The sequence below is a fragment of the Eurypyga helias genome, unplaced genomic scaffold (assembly GCF_000690775.1).
Source record: "Eurypyga helias isolate BGI_N326 unplaced genomic scaffold, ASM69077v1 scaffold47991, whole genome shotgun sequence".
Lineage (NCBI taxonomy): Eukaryota > Metazoa > Chordata > Aves > Eurypygiformes > Eurypygidae > Eurypyga > Eurypyga helias.
In genome coordinates, this window is record NW_010232402.1 from 2,157 (window position 1) to 17,599 (window position 15,443).

General features: G+C 41.4%; 1 protein-coding gene across 1 annotated transcript; it reads right to left on the reverse strand.

Moving 5' to 3' along the window:
- Nucleotides 1–509: 509 nt before the first annotated feature.
- On the reverse strand, nucleotides 510–15,432 carry MTERF3 (mitochondrial transcription termination factor 3; the record flags this gene model as incomplete). The annotated part of the gene is made up of 7 exons (XM_010161366.1): nucleotides 510–767; nucleotides 2,292–2,453; nucleotides 5,098–5,169; nucleotides 6,406–6,553; nucleotides 11,732–11,921; nucleotides 12,886–13,038; nucleotides 15,183–15,432. Coding segments are annotated over 7 exons (1,170 nt in total), but the record flags the coding sequence as incomplete, so codon positions are not given.
- Between the last annotated feature and the right edge of the window lie 11 nt (nucleotides 15,433–15,443).

A 15,443-nucleotide genomic window follows, 5' to 3' on the forward strand; every position in this document is an offset into this window, starting at 1 on the left:
TTCCACATTAATGCAGTTTGTTTACTGAAACATTAAGTAATTTTAATACCCTTGCGATTCTTAACGTTAGCATTTACTTCAGTTGTTATAAGTAGGCAAATATATACTACTGCCTTTTTTTGTGTGGTGGCTTGTATGTAACAACACATTCACTTAATCCTTCCTTGATATCAGGAAGTAGTTCTTCACGGAGAGCGTGGTGAGGCAGTGGAACAGGCTGTCCAGAGAAGCTGTGGATGCCCCATCCCTGGAAGTGTTCAAGGCCAGGCTGGATGAGGCTTTGAGCAACCTGGTCCAGTGAAGGGTGTCCCTGCCCATGGCAGGGGGGTTGGAACTAGATGGTCTTTAAGGTCCTTTCCAACCCAAACCATTCTGTGATTCTATGATTCTGAAATATATTTTTAACTCACCATAAGGAATATAACTGTAAGCCTTTAAATCCTGCAAGTGTTTTATAAGTAACAACTGCTTGAACCAGTAATTAAGAAGTTAAGAGACCATAAAGGGGAGTAGTTGTATAAAATACGTTTATTTCATAACTTTATTCTATTCCTTTTTACATGTGTTACTAATTAAAGTGTTTTTAAGAATTTCTCAAAGTCCTGTATAGAGGCTTTGGCAATCTCTGTACAGAACACCTCATCGGGCAAGGATACTAGCTGCTCCAGAGAGATGTAGCTGGGTTGTGCTGGGTCATACTGGGCTCTTCCCAAGAATGTCAGAAACTTATGTCTCTCTTTGATTCGTAATAGCTTTGAGTTGAAAACCTAAGAAAAGAAAGAAAAGGAAGAATCTTTTAGCTTATCTATTTTTCAGACTCTGATGAATCCAAAACAAGAGCATTTTTAGACAAACTGAAGATGTAGGAAGAAAATAAGTAATTGACATAAATGAGAAGAAAATATGCAAAAGAGCAGGTTGGTTACATTTATCTATAAATTCTCTAAATTCTAAATAAATGCTGCAGTACAGTGTGCTGAGGTACACAAGGGAAATCAGGGAGTGATACAACTCTCAAGAATGTAAGGTTGGTTGTTTATGTGTGGCAACTATTACTTTGGTGTAATCGTAGCCAAGAAAGTGGAGAGGAGACACTGAGAAGCAGGGAGCAGGAATACCCAAGCATTTTCCCCTGTATTACTAGAAGCAGTTGTACACACAGTCATATTCAGGCAAGCACTGGTATAAGGAACAATGAACAAGTGATCACCTTGCACGACACAAATGAGTGAAATGCAGTGGCAATGAAAAAGTTGAGCGGCTGCGGCTCCCATCATAACACAGCCAAAAGGCACAATGCAGTGGTTCAAAATAACTACTTGTCTTCTGCTGCACAGCAATGCCTGCCTTTGAAGGTGTTTGTCACAAAAAGAATTGTAGGCAGTCAAAGACGAGAACAAGGGTAAGGGAAACGTAAAAGGAATCAGTGGAACATCTAAAAAGAGAGAGAAGCTGGGAGGACAAGATGTGCAATTGAGAAGTCTTAAAAAGCAGAGATCTAACTGCATTTCTGACTAGTATAACTGAAGAGAGAGACACTGCTTTAGAGAAGATAATAGTGAAAACAAGAACGCTGAAGCAATGACAGCGAGCAGAGTTTTTATGAAAAAGGAGACTACGCTGCTGAAGGATTTTGTGAGGATGCAAACTAATGTGAACTAGGACAGAAAACAAAACTATTGCTACTCTTCTGCCTTCCTTGAATTTTAAGAGGGAGTCAGAAGATGGCAAAGACACCTTAACCACCCTTTATGGAGGTACCTGACAGGAAGGATGGTTACAATAAGCTGCTGTAACACCAGAGAGGATCTGGCAAAAATCCTGTATGCCTCTTATTTTCAGCATTACAGAATCATAGAATGGTTTGGGTTGGAAGGGACCTTAAAGACTGTCTAATTCCAACCCCCTGCCACGGTCAGGGACACCTTCCACTAGACCAGGTTGCTCAAAGCCTCATCCAGCCTGGCCTTGAACACTTCCAGGGATGGGGCATCCACAGCTTCTCTGGGCAACCTGTTCCTGGAGAGGGTGGTGAGGCACTGGAAGAGGGAAACTTAAATTTACAAGACTAGGGGTGGTGGTGGTGTCACATGTGTCGGGGGAGAAGGGCACTTCCACATGGGAATCCTCAATGGTTGCTGAGCTGCTTAGAAAAATTATCCCAAGTACAGTAAAAGCCACAGACAAGTTGAAGAATTCATATGTGTCCGGCACACAGTGAGACTCCACCTTCAGCACCAAAGCAGCTGTGCAAAGAGCACCTACAGTTTATTCCCAGATTAACAGCTCACCTGAGGAAAGTGAGTAAGCATGTGGTGGGGAATGCCCATTATGTTGTGTAAGTAGTCAAATGTCTGTTTGAGTCTCTTTCGACTTGCAGTTAAAATCTTGGGGGTTTTAAACACGATCTGTTGGATTTGATTACGTTGAAAACCAAGTTCAATCTGACAGACCTGAAAAAGAGCACAAGTTTATCTTCAAAAGTCAGCTACAGCAAACTTAACTTACTTTAACCCGCCACTGAAATAAACTAATGCAAAATTCTTCTACCCTTTGTCAGACAGCAACAAGAATGCAACCCACAATAACATCTGCCACTCCAGTTCTTCTCAAGTCAGACAATGCAAATTATTTATCATGCTGGATTAAATGTAATTTGTTTATAGAGTATCCTGGAAGTAAAGATGACTTCTGCAAATGCTAAGTATTTTTCAGCTTGTCCGAGAAATGAACAAAAAAGCTGCATCTCAGCATACATGCCAGTTAGAAGCATAAAAATTCTCCTCTAAGAGTCTTTTATCAGTTTCCATACCAACTGTCAAGAGACTGACTTTCTAGTTGTGGAGCTGTTGAGCTCTGTAAAACACAGCAATCAAATAGGCAGTGACTAGTTAATGTCTTCTTTCTTTTGCTAATGTATCCCTTTTTATATTAGGGAGTATAATTTCATTCTTCTAGTCTTCAGGTGAAGTCTCTTGAATCTGAAAGAGATGTGTAGAATATGTGGTGGATTCAATTTATTTAACAGTTGGTTAATGTCTGAAGATGTCTTTTTCAGAGACTGCCTTGACTTCAATTATGATTTCCCAAAAGCAAAGCAAAACACATTTTTTCAATAAAATCATGAGCACTCCTCCCAAAGTGCAGAATGGCAAGCAGTTCATTGAGTTGTTGAGAAAGGAATTCAGCATACAAGAGTGCCTGGTAACTCAGCCGTCTTCTGTCCTCCAGTGACATTTACAAGCAGCTTGTTTTCAGCCATGAAGTGGGTGTGCTTGCCAGTCAACACAGCCAGACTTTCAAATCCACCTCAGGTACTTCTTCGGTTGGCAAAAAAATGGTGCTTTTTGTTTGTCCAGTTCGATGTGCCACGACTGCAGCTCTTTTCCAAAACTGCCTGGCAACTATGAAGGAAAAGGCTTAGAATTTGGGTTTTGAAGTTACCTTAGGACTTCCAGATCCCTACAGGAAATTGTTTCTAGCGGTAACTATAATCAAGTCTTTCAACTCCTGGTTCTTCCTTATCTGCATTATAAATATTTGAGTATCACAAGATATCCAACTCAACTAAGATAAAATTCAAGTACGAAGGGATGTGTTTGCACTGTAGTGGTGTCTTTGACAGATCTGAGTTGGCAGGGGCAACTTATTGCATTAAGAAACACAACCAAGAGTAAGATCTGATGTTAAATCAGTGGAGATGTATTGCTGGCCTCGCTGTAGAGCTAATTGTGGCAACAATCCTGAGCTTTTGTTTTCTACCAATAGTTTTTTCAATATACTCCGTACGATTCCCACAACAGGCAGTGGTAATGCAAGCTTTCCTGTTTTAGCCTATCAGTGAATCTCTAATTGTGCTTGATGAGACCTTCAGAGGATGGCAGAAGCCATTCTTCAGCTCATTTAGTCCATGACTGGTATCTTTTGACAACCGAGATCAACTGCAGCAGTTGTTTCTAAATAACAGCCCCCTCAGAATGGGGGATAACACTTCAGAACTGGTGGTATATGGTTTCACACTGAGTACTGCCTGCCCACCAGCAGCTTAGGATACACAGGTCTGAATCCAGATTCTGCATCTGAGACATCCAATTCCCTGAAAGGCTGGAGCTTCTAAGTAGATTCTAATAGTGAGGAATTAAAAACAAATCCTTCCTCTCTCTAGAACACATTCAAACTAAGGATGCTACACTGTACACTTTTCGGTAGATAGACAAGATAGTCACATAAAACTGAGGATCTTAAAAACACATTCAGTATAATATACTGAGTGCCCAGCCCGTGGAAACAATGTTCATTAAAAAGAAAGCACTATTAATTGGAACAATCTGCTACTTTCCAGTCTCCTCCCTTACCACACACACATTTCAGATTGCAAGATTCCTAGTGTTTAATAGCTTCAGAGCAGTGAGTCTGTCTGAAAATTATATATTTTAATTCATAGTTATGCATTATAGGATAATAGGATTCCTCAAATTGTTACACTACATCATGCTGTTTGGCCTAGATGGCTTTACAGCACAATAATTAAAGCAATACACAGTTATAGTTTCAAAGGGGAAAGGAGTCCCTGTGGGTTTGAAGTTATTTACCCCACAGTTGTTAATAACGACCATCTGCTATCAGACAATAGGTGTCAAATGCACATTTTGGCAGACTAGCTACCTGCCAAGAGAAAAGTAATCAACTGCACATTTCTTGCTCCTAAATCCTCATGGACAATTCAAGTTAGCAAAAAACCATAATAATTAAAGAAAAAAAAAAAAAGGAGGGAGCAGGCCCTATTTTTCACTTGTCATAAAAAAGACGGCTAACAGTTTGTCATCAGATAGCAACTTTTGGTGGGAAGGGACCCAGATGAAGTTTCTAACCTCTGACAGAATAGAAGGCAGAAGATACTGCTCCATGTATGCTGTAAACTCGCAAGCTATAGGGAAAAATAAATTGTTTAATAAAATCCTCAGTTATTTTGCATGTTCACTAAAATGATTTTATTAAATTCTTTCTGTGTAGGATTATCCTCCAAGAATTTAATCTTCTGTCAACTCTTAAACTACGTGGATACACAGTACACTTAATATCTACTGATAAGCTCACCTGAAGATTTTCTTTTACAGGCTCTAGTTTGCCAGTCAGTAGCCTTGGAAGACGAATTACCAGATCCTTTGTCTACAATTAAGGAAAACATACAAAGGAAAGATTACTACTGAAAGCTTGTTTGTGAAAGAAAGATAGAGAACTCATATAAACTCCTTTTTTTCCTCCCCAGTTGGAAGAAGGATGATGCACTTTCACTTGCATTTCATTTTATCTCTACCCCAAAGATGCATTTGCATGAAGCAGCAATATATTAAAGATGGAAAAAGTAACTCAGATATGTTTGTTTGGAAAACAAAAAAAACCCATAGCTGCTGTAAAACAGACAGGAAGAGGGAGTAAAATCACACTCTAAAAGTAGAAAGCATGCTCAAGTGCCTAATCTCTCAGTACGCAAGGAGTTTCTTCCCACCCTTTTGAAAAGAAGTAAACAAAACACTACCTGATAGAGGCTGTAAAAGGATTTTTCAACTGCAGTGGAATTTATCTACCTCAGGATCTGCTTAGACCATAGCATTATGGCAATACTATACATTACTCTGCATCCCCTAAACCATGTGATTACTTGTTATCTGCAGTGACTTAATGCTGTTCCAGGGAGATCTCTTACCTCAAGCACGGAAAGGCCAGGAACAGGCACTGTGACAGCTATGACTGTTCAGCAAATAGAAGCCAATAGAAGAACACCAGATTCCACTTGGAACTTGACATTTATTGCAATCTCCAGCTACTACAGGAAACAACTAAGCCTGCCCACTTATTCCAGGAAACTCAGCTACTGGCTTCTCTGAAGATCCCAAAGCATGGTGCTAAATACCTGCTAAGCACATAATGTGGTAAGCACTCAGGAGCAAGCCCGGAGGTTACTCTTGGCAAACTGAGCATACGGTTTGGCATTTAGTTTGACATGATATTCGCAGATTAGACTGTATTTCACTGATGAGTTAAATATGTTGCAGTATCTTGAAGAGATGAAGGGAGCCAAATAATTATCTAGAAGTTAAAAAAAGCTGCTTGCCATTTCAGTGATGGATTCAGTCCTCTGACCCACCTCAGATAATAAAACACACTCGTTTGACAGTAACCTGCGGCAGATCATCCTCAAGGACTGTACTTCAGCACCTCTGACTGTTAGGTTTCCACATTACTTCCATAGCCAGTTAAAGTCATGTTGTATTCCTGTAACTCTGTGTTACCCTCAGTAATGTCACTAGGTTTTGTGGATAGCCTTCAAAAACTAAGCCTCCTTCACATTCCAAGGCATTGAAGTTGTCACTGACAAAGTACCTAAAGACTTCAGACTTTTACCTTTTTTACACTGAGGCCGAGTTCATTTCTGAAGAAACTCAGTCTGTTGTCCAGTCTTTCCACTGAAAACAACAGCAAATATGGAGCTCTTGAGACCATCTCAGCAATTTCTGCCTTAGCGAATTTTTTCGATTTTAGGTAAGCCACTCTAGAACGAGAACAAAACCAAAATAAAATCCAGTGATGAAAATTTTATTGCCTCCATTTATTCAGTACTTGCTTAAATTCCTCAGTGATATCTTATAAACGGACAGATGTTCTAGCATTAACATGCAACCCTGCCAAAAATAATTAGGGGAAAATCTGCAGTTATCATAAAAGCAAAATACCATCCCTTCCAATTAATTAGAAGTAAAATAAACCTCAGAGCAGAATGTCAATTCTGAAGACAGATTTTAATTCCTTCCAGCTGTACTTAAGCAGATAACTATGTTAACCTATGTTTAACTACCAGCCTGTCTCCTAGATTGCAAACACATTAATAGATCATCACAGGGTATGGACAAGAAGATATATACAGCCTTTTGCTATTTTAATGAATTCCATTGCTGCTGCTGAAAGAACAGAGCGCTATACCTCATACATCCCTGTTTTGCCAATAGCACTGGAGTAGAAATATCATACAAAAATGCTCTCTGTAGAGACACTGTCCAAAAAGGCATTTCTAAATCAGCTGAAGTTACTTCTGTTACAATAGGTCCCTACTTTCACTCACTGATCCAAGGATTTAGTTACAAAACATCTGGTTGTCAGAAAGGAGAAGGAACTGACTAAAGTTTTTATGTTTAACAGAGCTTGCTTTCTTTTCAACTCAAAACTTTTTCCAAACTTTGTTGAATTCTGTGAAAGTGAAATCCTGTTTCAAGTACTACTTGCAGTAGATTATTACCATAGCTCCCAGAAGAATGAATGGGGGGTGGGGGTGGAGTACAGCTCACAGGAGACGTGATTAACCCAGGTGCCACCATTTACAAAAACTCAACTACAGTTTGAAGGGGTTCCCTTTGGTAAGCACATACCGAAGTGTCTGCTGTCAGATGAACTTAGAGCATACAAGAACTGAATTTTTCTGGCAGTAATCAAAATACTAAATAGATTGCAGAATATTCTGCAGAAGCAGATATTCAGCAAAAGATGGACTGTGTATTAAATCATGTGTTGTGGAGAAAAAACCCACCAAAAATTCTGCCAGTCACTACAACCTCCCTCTCTTTCCACAAACCCTCAAAACTTGTCATTGCAAGCCAAAAACCTCTAGACAGAAGACGTAAGAACAAGCTCCAGAGCACCAATTGCTAACAGAGCAGGCACCCCAACACAGAAGGTAGCAGCTGAGGCTCCAGGTATCACTGATGGAACTGGCTGCAGGAACCCCAGCAACAAGGAGATGTTAGGAGGGGGGAAATGCAGAACACAACAACGAATAATTTGCCCTTAAAAAACTCTCCCATTACATCTTGACTGCTGCAGCTTGGCTACACTATACCTCTTTCATTCAGTTTTTCAAGGGCACAACTTCCGAGCGCCCTAAACACACAGCTAAATGAGCAGATTAAAAATAAAACCTTTTGGTTGTCCTGACACACCCACACCCCGGACTTGTTTTCTGTTAACAAGCCATTAGGACTCACACCTGAAGCATTTCATCACATCCTGGAAAGGCAAGAAGTTTCAGAGCGCGATAGCAAGATTGTAACAACCTGACTCTAGAAAGTGTGATACTGAAAGAAGCACAATCACCCAACCTGACCAAGGTTTGGGATGGCTTTGTGCGTGTTGGCACCCAGGCTAGCCCTCGTTCTACCACAGGGGTCAGCAGGTCTATGGAGCACATTAACAGTTTCAAGTCATCATTAACCATACCGTAAAACAAAGCATCTGGTGCAGCTGCAGTACAGACACTGATTTGCAACTGTCAGAGTTGTTATGAATTATGGAATGTTTTGACTTTTACAGTGTTTATCTGAAGTCAAATGCCAAATCTATTGAAATTTGTGTTTTGTTTCCTGGCAACGTAGAATCCATAGCAATAAAACATTCCAGAGTGATGTAACCAATACCATGTCCATCTGCGCTGAAGTGTTTATGCAAAGGTGATACTCAGCTTTCAGAAGACAGCTATCTGAGACACGTTCACTTCACAGCCTGCCATGCACCCTCTGCAGCACGCTTACTTTAAAGCTTGCAGGAAAGCGTTCACCAGTGCCAGAGATAAACTTACTGAAAAAGCAAACTGCAGAAAAAGAAGAAATAGGATTGCCCTGTTCAGCCCCTACTTCACTCACCAGGCAGTGCCACATGACAGTCACTGAAAAGCAAATCTGACTTCACAGGAAAGTAAGAATGTTTATCATTGCAAAAAATATGCTCTTCAAAGTAAAAGCAACTCAGGCAATTTAGACTTGAATCTACTGCTGAAAAATAAACCAGGTTATTTTTTGGATACTTGTGCTGGGTTTGGCTGGGGTATAGTTAATTTTCTTCATAGTAGCTAGTGTGGGGCTCTTTTGGATTTGTGCTGAAAACTGTTGATAATACAGGGGTGTTTTAGTCACTGCTAAGCAGTGCTGACACAGAGTCAAGGCCTTTCCTGCTCCTCACACCACCCCACCAGTGAGGCTGGGGGTGCACAAGGAGTTGGGAGGGGACACAGCTGGGAGAGCTGATCCCAAATGACCAAAGGGATATTTCAGACCAAATGATGTCATGCTCAACACAAAGCTGGGGGAAGAAGGAGGAAGGGAGGAACGTTCAGAGTTACAGCATCTGTCCTCCCAAGTAACCGTTATGTGTGATGGAGCCCAGCTTTCCTGGAGATGGCTGAACAACTGCCTGCCGATGGGAAGTGGTAAATGAATTCCTTGTTTTGCTTTGCTTGTGTGCACAGGTTTTGCTTTACCTTTTAAAGTATCTTTATCTCAACCCACAAGTTTTCATACTTTTACCCTTCTGATCTCTCCCCCATCCCAGCAGGGGGAGGAGTGAGCCAGCAGCCGGGTGGGGCTTGGTCACTGACTGGGGTTAAATCAGAACAATACCATTTCTGAAAGGCCACTTACTGAACAGAGGGACAGAAGAACAGAACAGAGAGGAAAGAAGAAAAGTCAGGTCTGTTAGACATAAGTCTACTAATATGACTATTTCCAAAAAGCTGTATTTTCAGATTTCTGTCTTGGACAGCTACTGCCTACAAAAGCCAAGCAGACAGACCTTCTTTCCTCAAATTTAACACCAAGACGTTCTGAGTTCATTACAAAGCACGTGCATGCACAAGTTACTCTGTAAAGGAGTACTGAATTAATGCAAGCCTGTCTGGAATAATTTTAAGACCAGAGCCCATTTTCCTGCATTTTTTTTCCTATAATCAAGACACCTAGTGAATGAGAAGAATAAGCAAAGTCCATTTCAGAATCTAACGTGATAGATACACACCAAACAAATACAGCTGAGTAATGAAAGCTAGGGTCTCTGTGACTGCAAGACACAGAGAAGTCAAAAGGGAAAAAAAAGGTACAACCCCATAGCCTGGTGCTGGTACCTTAATGTGATCCCACCTGCAAATATCTCAGAGGAAGTACTAAAGCAAAGGCATAGAGAGAAGCTGTTTGTATCCCTCAACCAACAAGGAGAAAGAGTAGAAGCAGTTACAAGCCACCATACCACCCCTAGGGCAAAGAGCCTTTGCAAAAAGTGACTGTGGATTCACAAAAATATGGGCTCAAAACCTACATTCAATTACTGAAGATAAATGAAGAATTAAAAATATCTTTTTCTTCTCATAGATTATTTCGATTATTACAATACGGTATTTCAAAGATCTGGAATATTTTAATTTTTTTTTTTTTTAAACTTTAGGAAGATTTTCCTTTAGACGAGAAAGGCTTTCTGCCACAAATACAAATTTCATTTTTAAAGCTCTAGAAACAGTCCTCCAAAGTTACCAATGCATTAACACAAAGGACAGGTTTCTGAAAATAGATGTTTACCATCACAGCCATTAAGACCTCAACCTGACCAGCATCAGCTGGTATCTCAGTTCCTGCAGCATGAAGTCCAGCATCCTAGCTTAAGCCCACTGAAAGAACAGTCGACATCTGCACTCGTGCAGCCAAGGTGCACACCTGTGTGACCAAAACCGTGCAATGATGGTTGATTCGAATAGGGGAGAGCAGACAGTTGCTATCAGTTATGTCCTAGGCAATGCTGGGTAGACCTGCCACAGCTCCTCAATATCGTTGTTTTGACAACCTTCATCCCTTTAACTCAGCTGCAGGTTTGTAAAGCTACTTTAAATACCAGTATTATCCCACAGTATCTCTAAAACTGACCAGACAAAGAATTGTTAATGAAATAACAACTACCATTACAGAGGAAGTTCCACTGTTGGCAGAGAACAAGAAATACAATTACACAGTTTGATTCAGACAGCACTCAGAATTACGGAAATCAGCAGACTTCAGTCAACTTCTGACACAAATCCCACCACTTTCCAAGTAATGCTGCTGGAGAAAGAGGAGTATGTGTATATATTTATTTCTTCAGTGTAGAAGAACGACCCATAAACACAATGACTTTTCTTAAAAGAAAAAAAACAAACAAACAAAACCACACTTGGTGGTTTTGGTACGCACACAAATAAGATTAAAAAAACCCCAACAAACACCACAAGGCAGCCCACTAAATAAGCTTTGGTCTAAGGTATGAAAGTCTTCTGACGAGACTGGCATTTACCCTTTTGCCCAGACAAGCTGGGTGACACTGAGGAACAGTCTAGGGCCATACAAGTATGACACACACACAGATTAGTTCACTGTAGTCTTGTGCAGTTTGAGCTGGACAACAGGAAGAGAGTCATCAAAACGTTCTGCTATTAGAAGAAAATGCAGAAGAGATCTGGTCTGCTTCTTTTACTGCAGAGATCACAAGGTATGGGTAGACATATCATGTAGAAGAGTGGTTTCAAAGCATGACTGAAGAGGTTAATGTTCTACAAATTTAGGTAAAACGTCAGGGAGCAACATTTTGGAATTTAAGCTGACACACGTAAAGCAAGCGGTCTAGGATGGCAAGCTGCTTCCTCTGTGGCAGAGACAGGGATGAGCAGTAAAATATGTTAATGGTCGTTTTTCAGGTGATGAGGGTGTTGACTCTATTTGTAACACCACCACCACATGTTAATGCTGGGACAGGACAGAAACAGAGCCAGGGACCCAAGTGAGAAAGGAAGCAGCAGCAGCAACACAGGCTCAGAGAAGGTTCGGTCATTTGGGAAACTAGATCTTCAAGGCAAGGAGATTAACACCCTGCTGCTATTTGAAAGGCTTACCTGGTTTCTAAAGCTTCGAGGTCTTCAGCAAGGATGTATGGATTTTTGGTCAGGAATGGTCCCAGCTGACTGTCTTCTACACCCACATCCTTAAGAAACAGAAGTATTTTTCTTATATCTTTTTCAAAGTCCAAGGTCAGTAAGAGTTGACCTGCCTTTTGACGTTTTTCCACCTGGGATAAGTCAACTCCTACAACAAACAAAATTAGATATTGTTTTACTTAAACACAGACCCTACTTCCTATAACGGTTTTGGGAAGGCACGTTGAAACTTACAGGACTACTCCTTTTTTTGCACTGATTTTAGCAACACAGCGAAGTCACAACACCTTGTATACTGCAGAAAGATTCCAGATGAAAAAAGCAGTCATTTTAGATGCTTTTGCTAAGTTTATTTTTTGAAGGAAGATATTTGCCATGAATCCTGCATGTGAGGAATCACGTACGCTAACACATGCCACATGCAGAGACCTTCTTGTTGCACAGAAGTATGTGTGCAAGGAATTCCCACTCCATTACACAAGGGAAGGGGGTAATTTTGCAGTGAAGTGCCTTTGGATACCATCTCCCACACAGCAATTTGCTAGTTCACAGAGACAGATCTCCATCTCTCAAGTATATATTTCTCTAACCTCTTTCGGGAAACAAGGAGGTGGTCAGCAACCTTGAATTCGGCTATCTTTGCGCAATCCAAGCGCTTTTTGATGAGAACCGAAGTTCTCTTCCTTGCTTCTCCTGTTTACTGTGCCTCACTTCCAAGGTTCTGCACAGCAACTGCTCTCCTTCCTTCCAAGGATGGAGACCTGCAATTTCCTTTGCAATTAAAACATCCTTAACCAGACCAAAAGAAGAGAGACCAGTCAAGTTACATAAAGTGCTCCCCACCTCCAGAAGCCGTGGGAGATGCCTCCTTCTAGCATCCAGAACATCAACAGACTAAAGCCAGCCAGCCTTGTCTTCAACTAATATAGCATTGCTAGTGAGTCGTGCAGTCTCCTCTTTTTCCATTTACCCTGGATAACGTTCTGCTGCCCTTAGCCACTGGTCACTGTTCCTCTTTTCAAGTTTACAAGGCAGCCAGTAAGATCAAAACACAAATTATAGACTCTCCAAAGTTCCAGATATAGGCAAACCACAAACAAAATCACACATACCTAGGTGGACAAGTTTTGCCAGGGTTTCCGAGTGATCAACATAATCTCGGAGCGTGGAAGACTGAAGGGGAAGAAGTGGTTCCGCAATAATCTGTGCGGCTTCTTCCTCAGAAATCTTATCCAAAGCAGACGAAGGCGGAATGTCATCCCAGTCTAAGAAACAAATGTAGAAGACCCAAATGCATTTTGTGAAAAACAAAGCTGCTCCCACCAAACGCTATACAGTTCTCTTAAAATCCATTTCAAAATGCGAGAACACTGTGCAGGAGAGGAACAGCCAACCTACTATTATTTGAAAACAGACACACTGCTCCCAGTTTTTGTCTCTTCCATCTCCTTGTCACTGCCCATCAACTCTTATTCACGTGGCCAAATCTGACCGTAGTACCCAGCACTCTGCTGCCTCGATCACTGCAGGCAACAGATCACGTCACCTTCTTGAAAAAGAATTTTCTTTCATGTCTTCACAAACGCATTCTTGCCTGATCACATCCAGATCAAGGGCTACTGCAAGGATTATTTTTCATAACCTGACAAGCCTGCTACTTTGTGCCTCTTCTGAACCTGATGTCTGGACTGCATTTGTTTTAACATTCAAGATATTTCACAGCCAACTCCAACCAAGCTATTGCGCCTTGCCCATTAAAGAATGGCTGCTGACTGCCACCACCTCTAACAGCTAAAGAAATCAAGCTCCATTTCCTACTCATTAAGGTTTCCATGTGAACATCATTATGCTTGTTTCCCCTCAAGTGTTCCAAGTCATAGAGCTCAGTGTGTTTTTAAAAAATATTTCTCTAAACTGATCTATTTTTTCACTGACAGGAGCTCACAGCAGCGAGATCAAGATTACCATTCTGCAGGCTGGCTGCTCGCATCCACCTCAATCCACCCACTTCAGATCAACAGCCCTAATTATAAACTCCTCAGGATGGGGATTTTCTATGCCCTATACCTTCACACAAGGAATTCCTAGAGACTAGAGTAACACCCTTCCACGTCAAGAAAACAAAGCCGCACCAGAACTACCAAGACAGGTTCCAAAATAAGTAGGAAAATCCGATTGTTCCACAGACTTGCACAACTAGCTCAATGGCTATTGAAGGCCTTGCCTCTTCTTTTTCCTCAAAGCCAAAGTAGCAAAAGCACAATAAAACGTTTTTAGCAACATTTACACCTTGAACAGTAATAAGAACTCTATAGGAATCTATATCAGTATCAAGCATTTCCTTTCAACGTGTTGAGGACTGAACCAATATACACCAAGGTCCACTCTGTAAGTAAGGATGCACTTTTTTGTCATCCTAAGTTCTTTAAACCTCCTATCAAGGAATATACCTCAGGCTACCAAAAAAAAGTTATTCCACCATATACACTGCCAACTGGGCAAAATGCTACAATACACATACACCAGCAAGTCGGCCAGCAGATAAAAATCTGGCATGTAAATAAACTGCACCACAGGTGCAGACACATAGGAACTGGCTGACCCGTCAGTTCTGGTGCGGCACTGTTTCCAGAACCAGCTGCACAAACACACCGATCTCAGTTGCTGCACTCAGCCACCCCAAAAATAAGCTCTGTGGGATCCAAGTTGGCTGGGCTCAAAGCTGAGTCTGAACGTACAAGACTACTTAGTAATCCAGAGCAAGTTTCTCTGGCATGCTAGAATTATTTTCACAGGGTGGTATTTTCTTTAATCCTCACTCAGATATAAAAGTAGAGAAAAGCGAGGCAATTTCCTCAGAGCAACAACACCCAGGTGACCTTGCATCCTTCTTTCCTCAGGAGACAGTTTCCTGAGCATTTCTCATCAGGGCAGTGCTTAAAAGCAGGCTCCACACTGCTGCCTCCTGTTGTTCATCCCTGACCATTCAAACGGCTGTACTGCTGCTCAAAAAAAAAAACCCAACAAACCAAAACCCAACCAAAAAACCCCACACCCAACCCCCCCCAAAACCAACAAAAAACCCCTTTGCTTTGTACTAGCATAACAACAAGGGGAAAGGCAAACGCTCAGCTGCTGCAGGTAGATTTAGGAAAAAAAATCTCTGCAAACAGCAGCTCCGGATCAACATTTCTTCCCAAAACATTGTATCTTTATCTTGGCTTAAAGGTATTCTTTATATGCTAGAGTGACCACAGGAATTCTGTGTTAACTATGAGGCTAAAATCAAGTGAAAGCCAGGAGTTTCAGATAAATGCGGTAGATAAACAGGCCAAAAAAGGAGAACCAAGGGTAATACTGAAAGTGTGATTTGAGATTCGGGAGAAATGGTATCCCTAAGGCCTCTTACCTTCACACAGTATTTCTGCATTCAAATCAGGTAACGTTTCTGCTTTAGCTGGTTCCTGTTTTACGGGTGCAGGCAAGGTACTTTCGGGAGAAGCAAGGGATTCGTCCTTGGCACTGTCAGGCGGAGAACAGCTTCCCACAGACCCAGGCCTGTATGCCTGCCATCTCCAGGGAAGAACGTCATTCCTAGAGGGCAGCAGAGCCAGGGGACTGCCCCCACGCCATGCCCGCGCGGTGCTGCTGCGGGCCCTCGGCCGCCGAG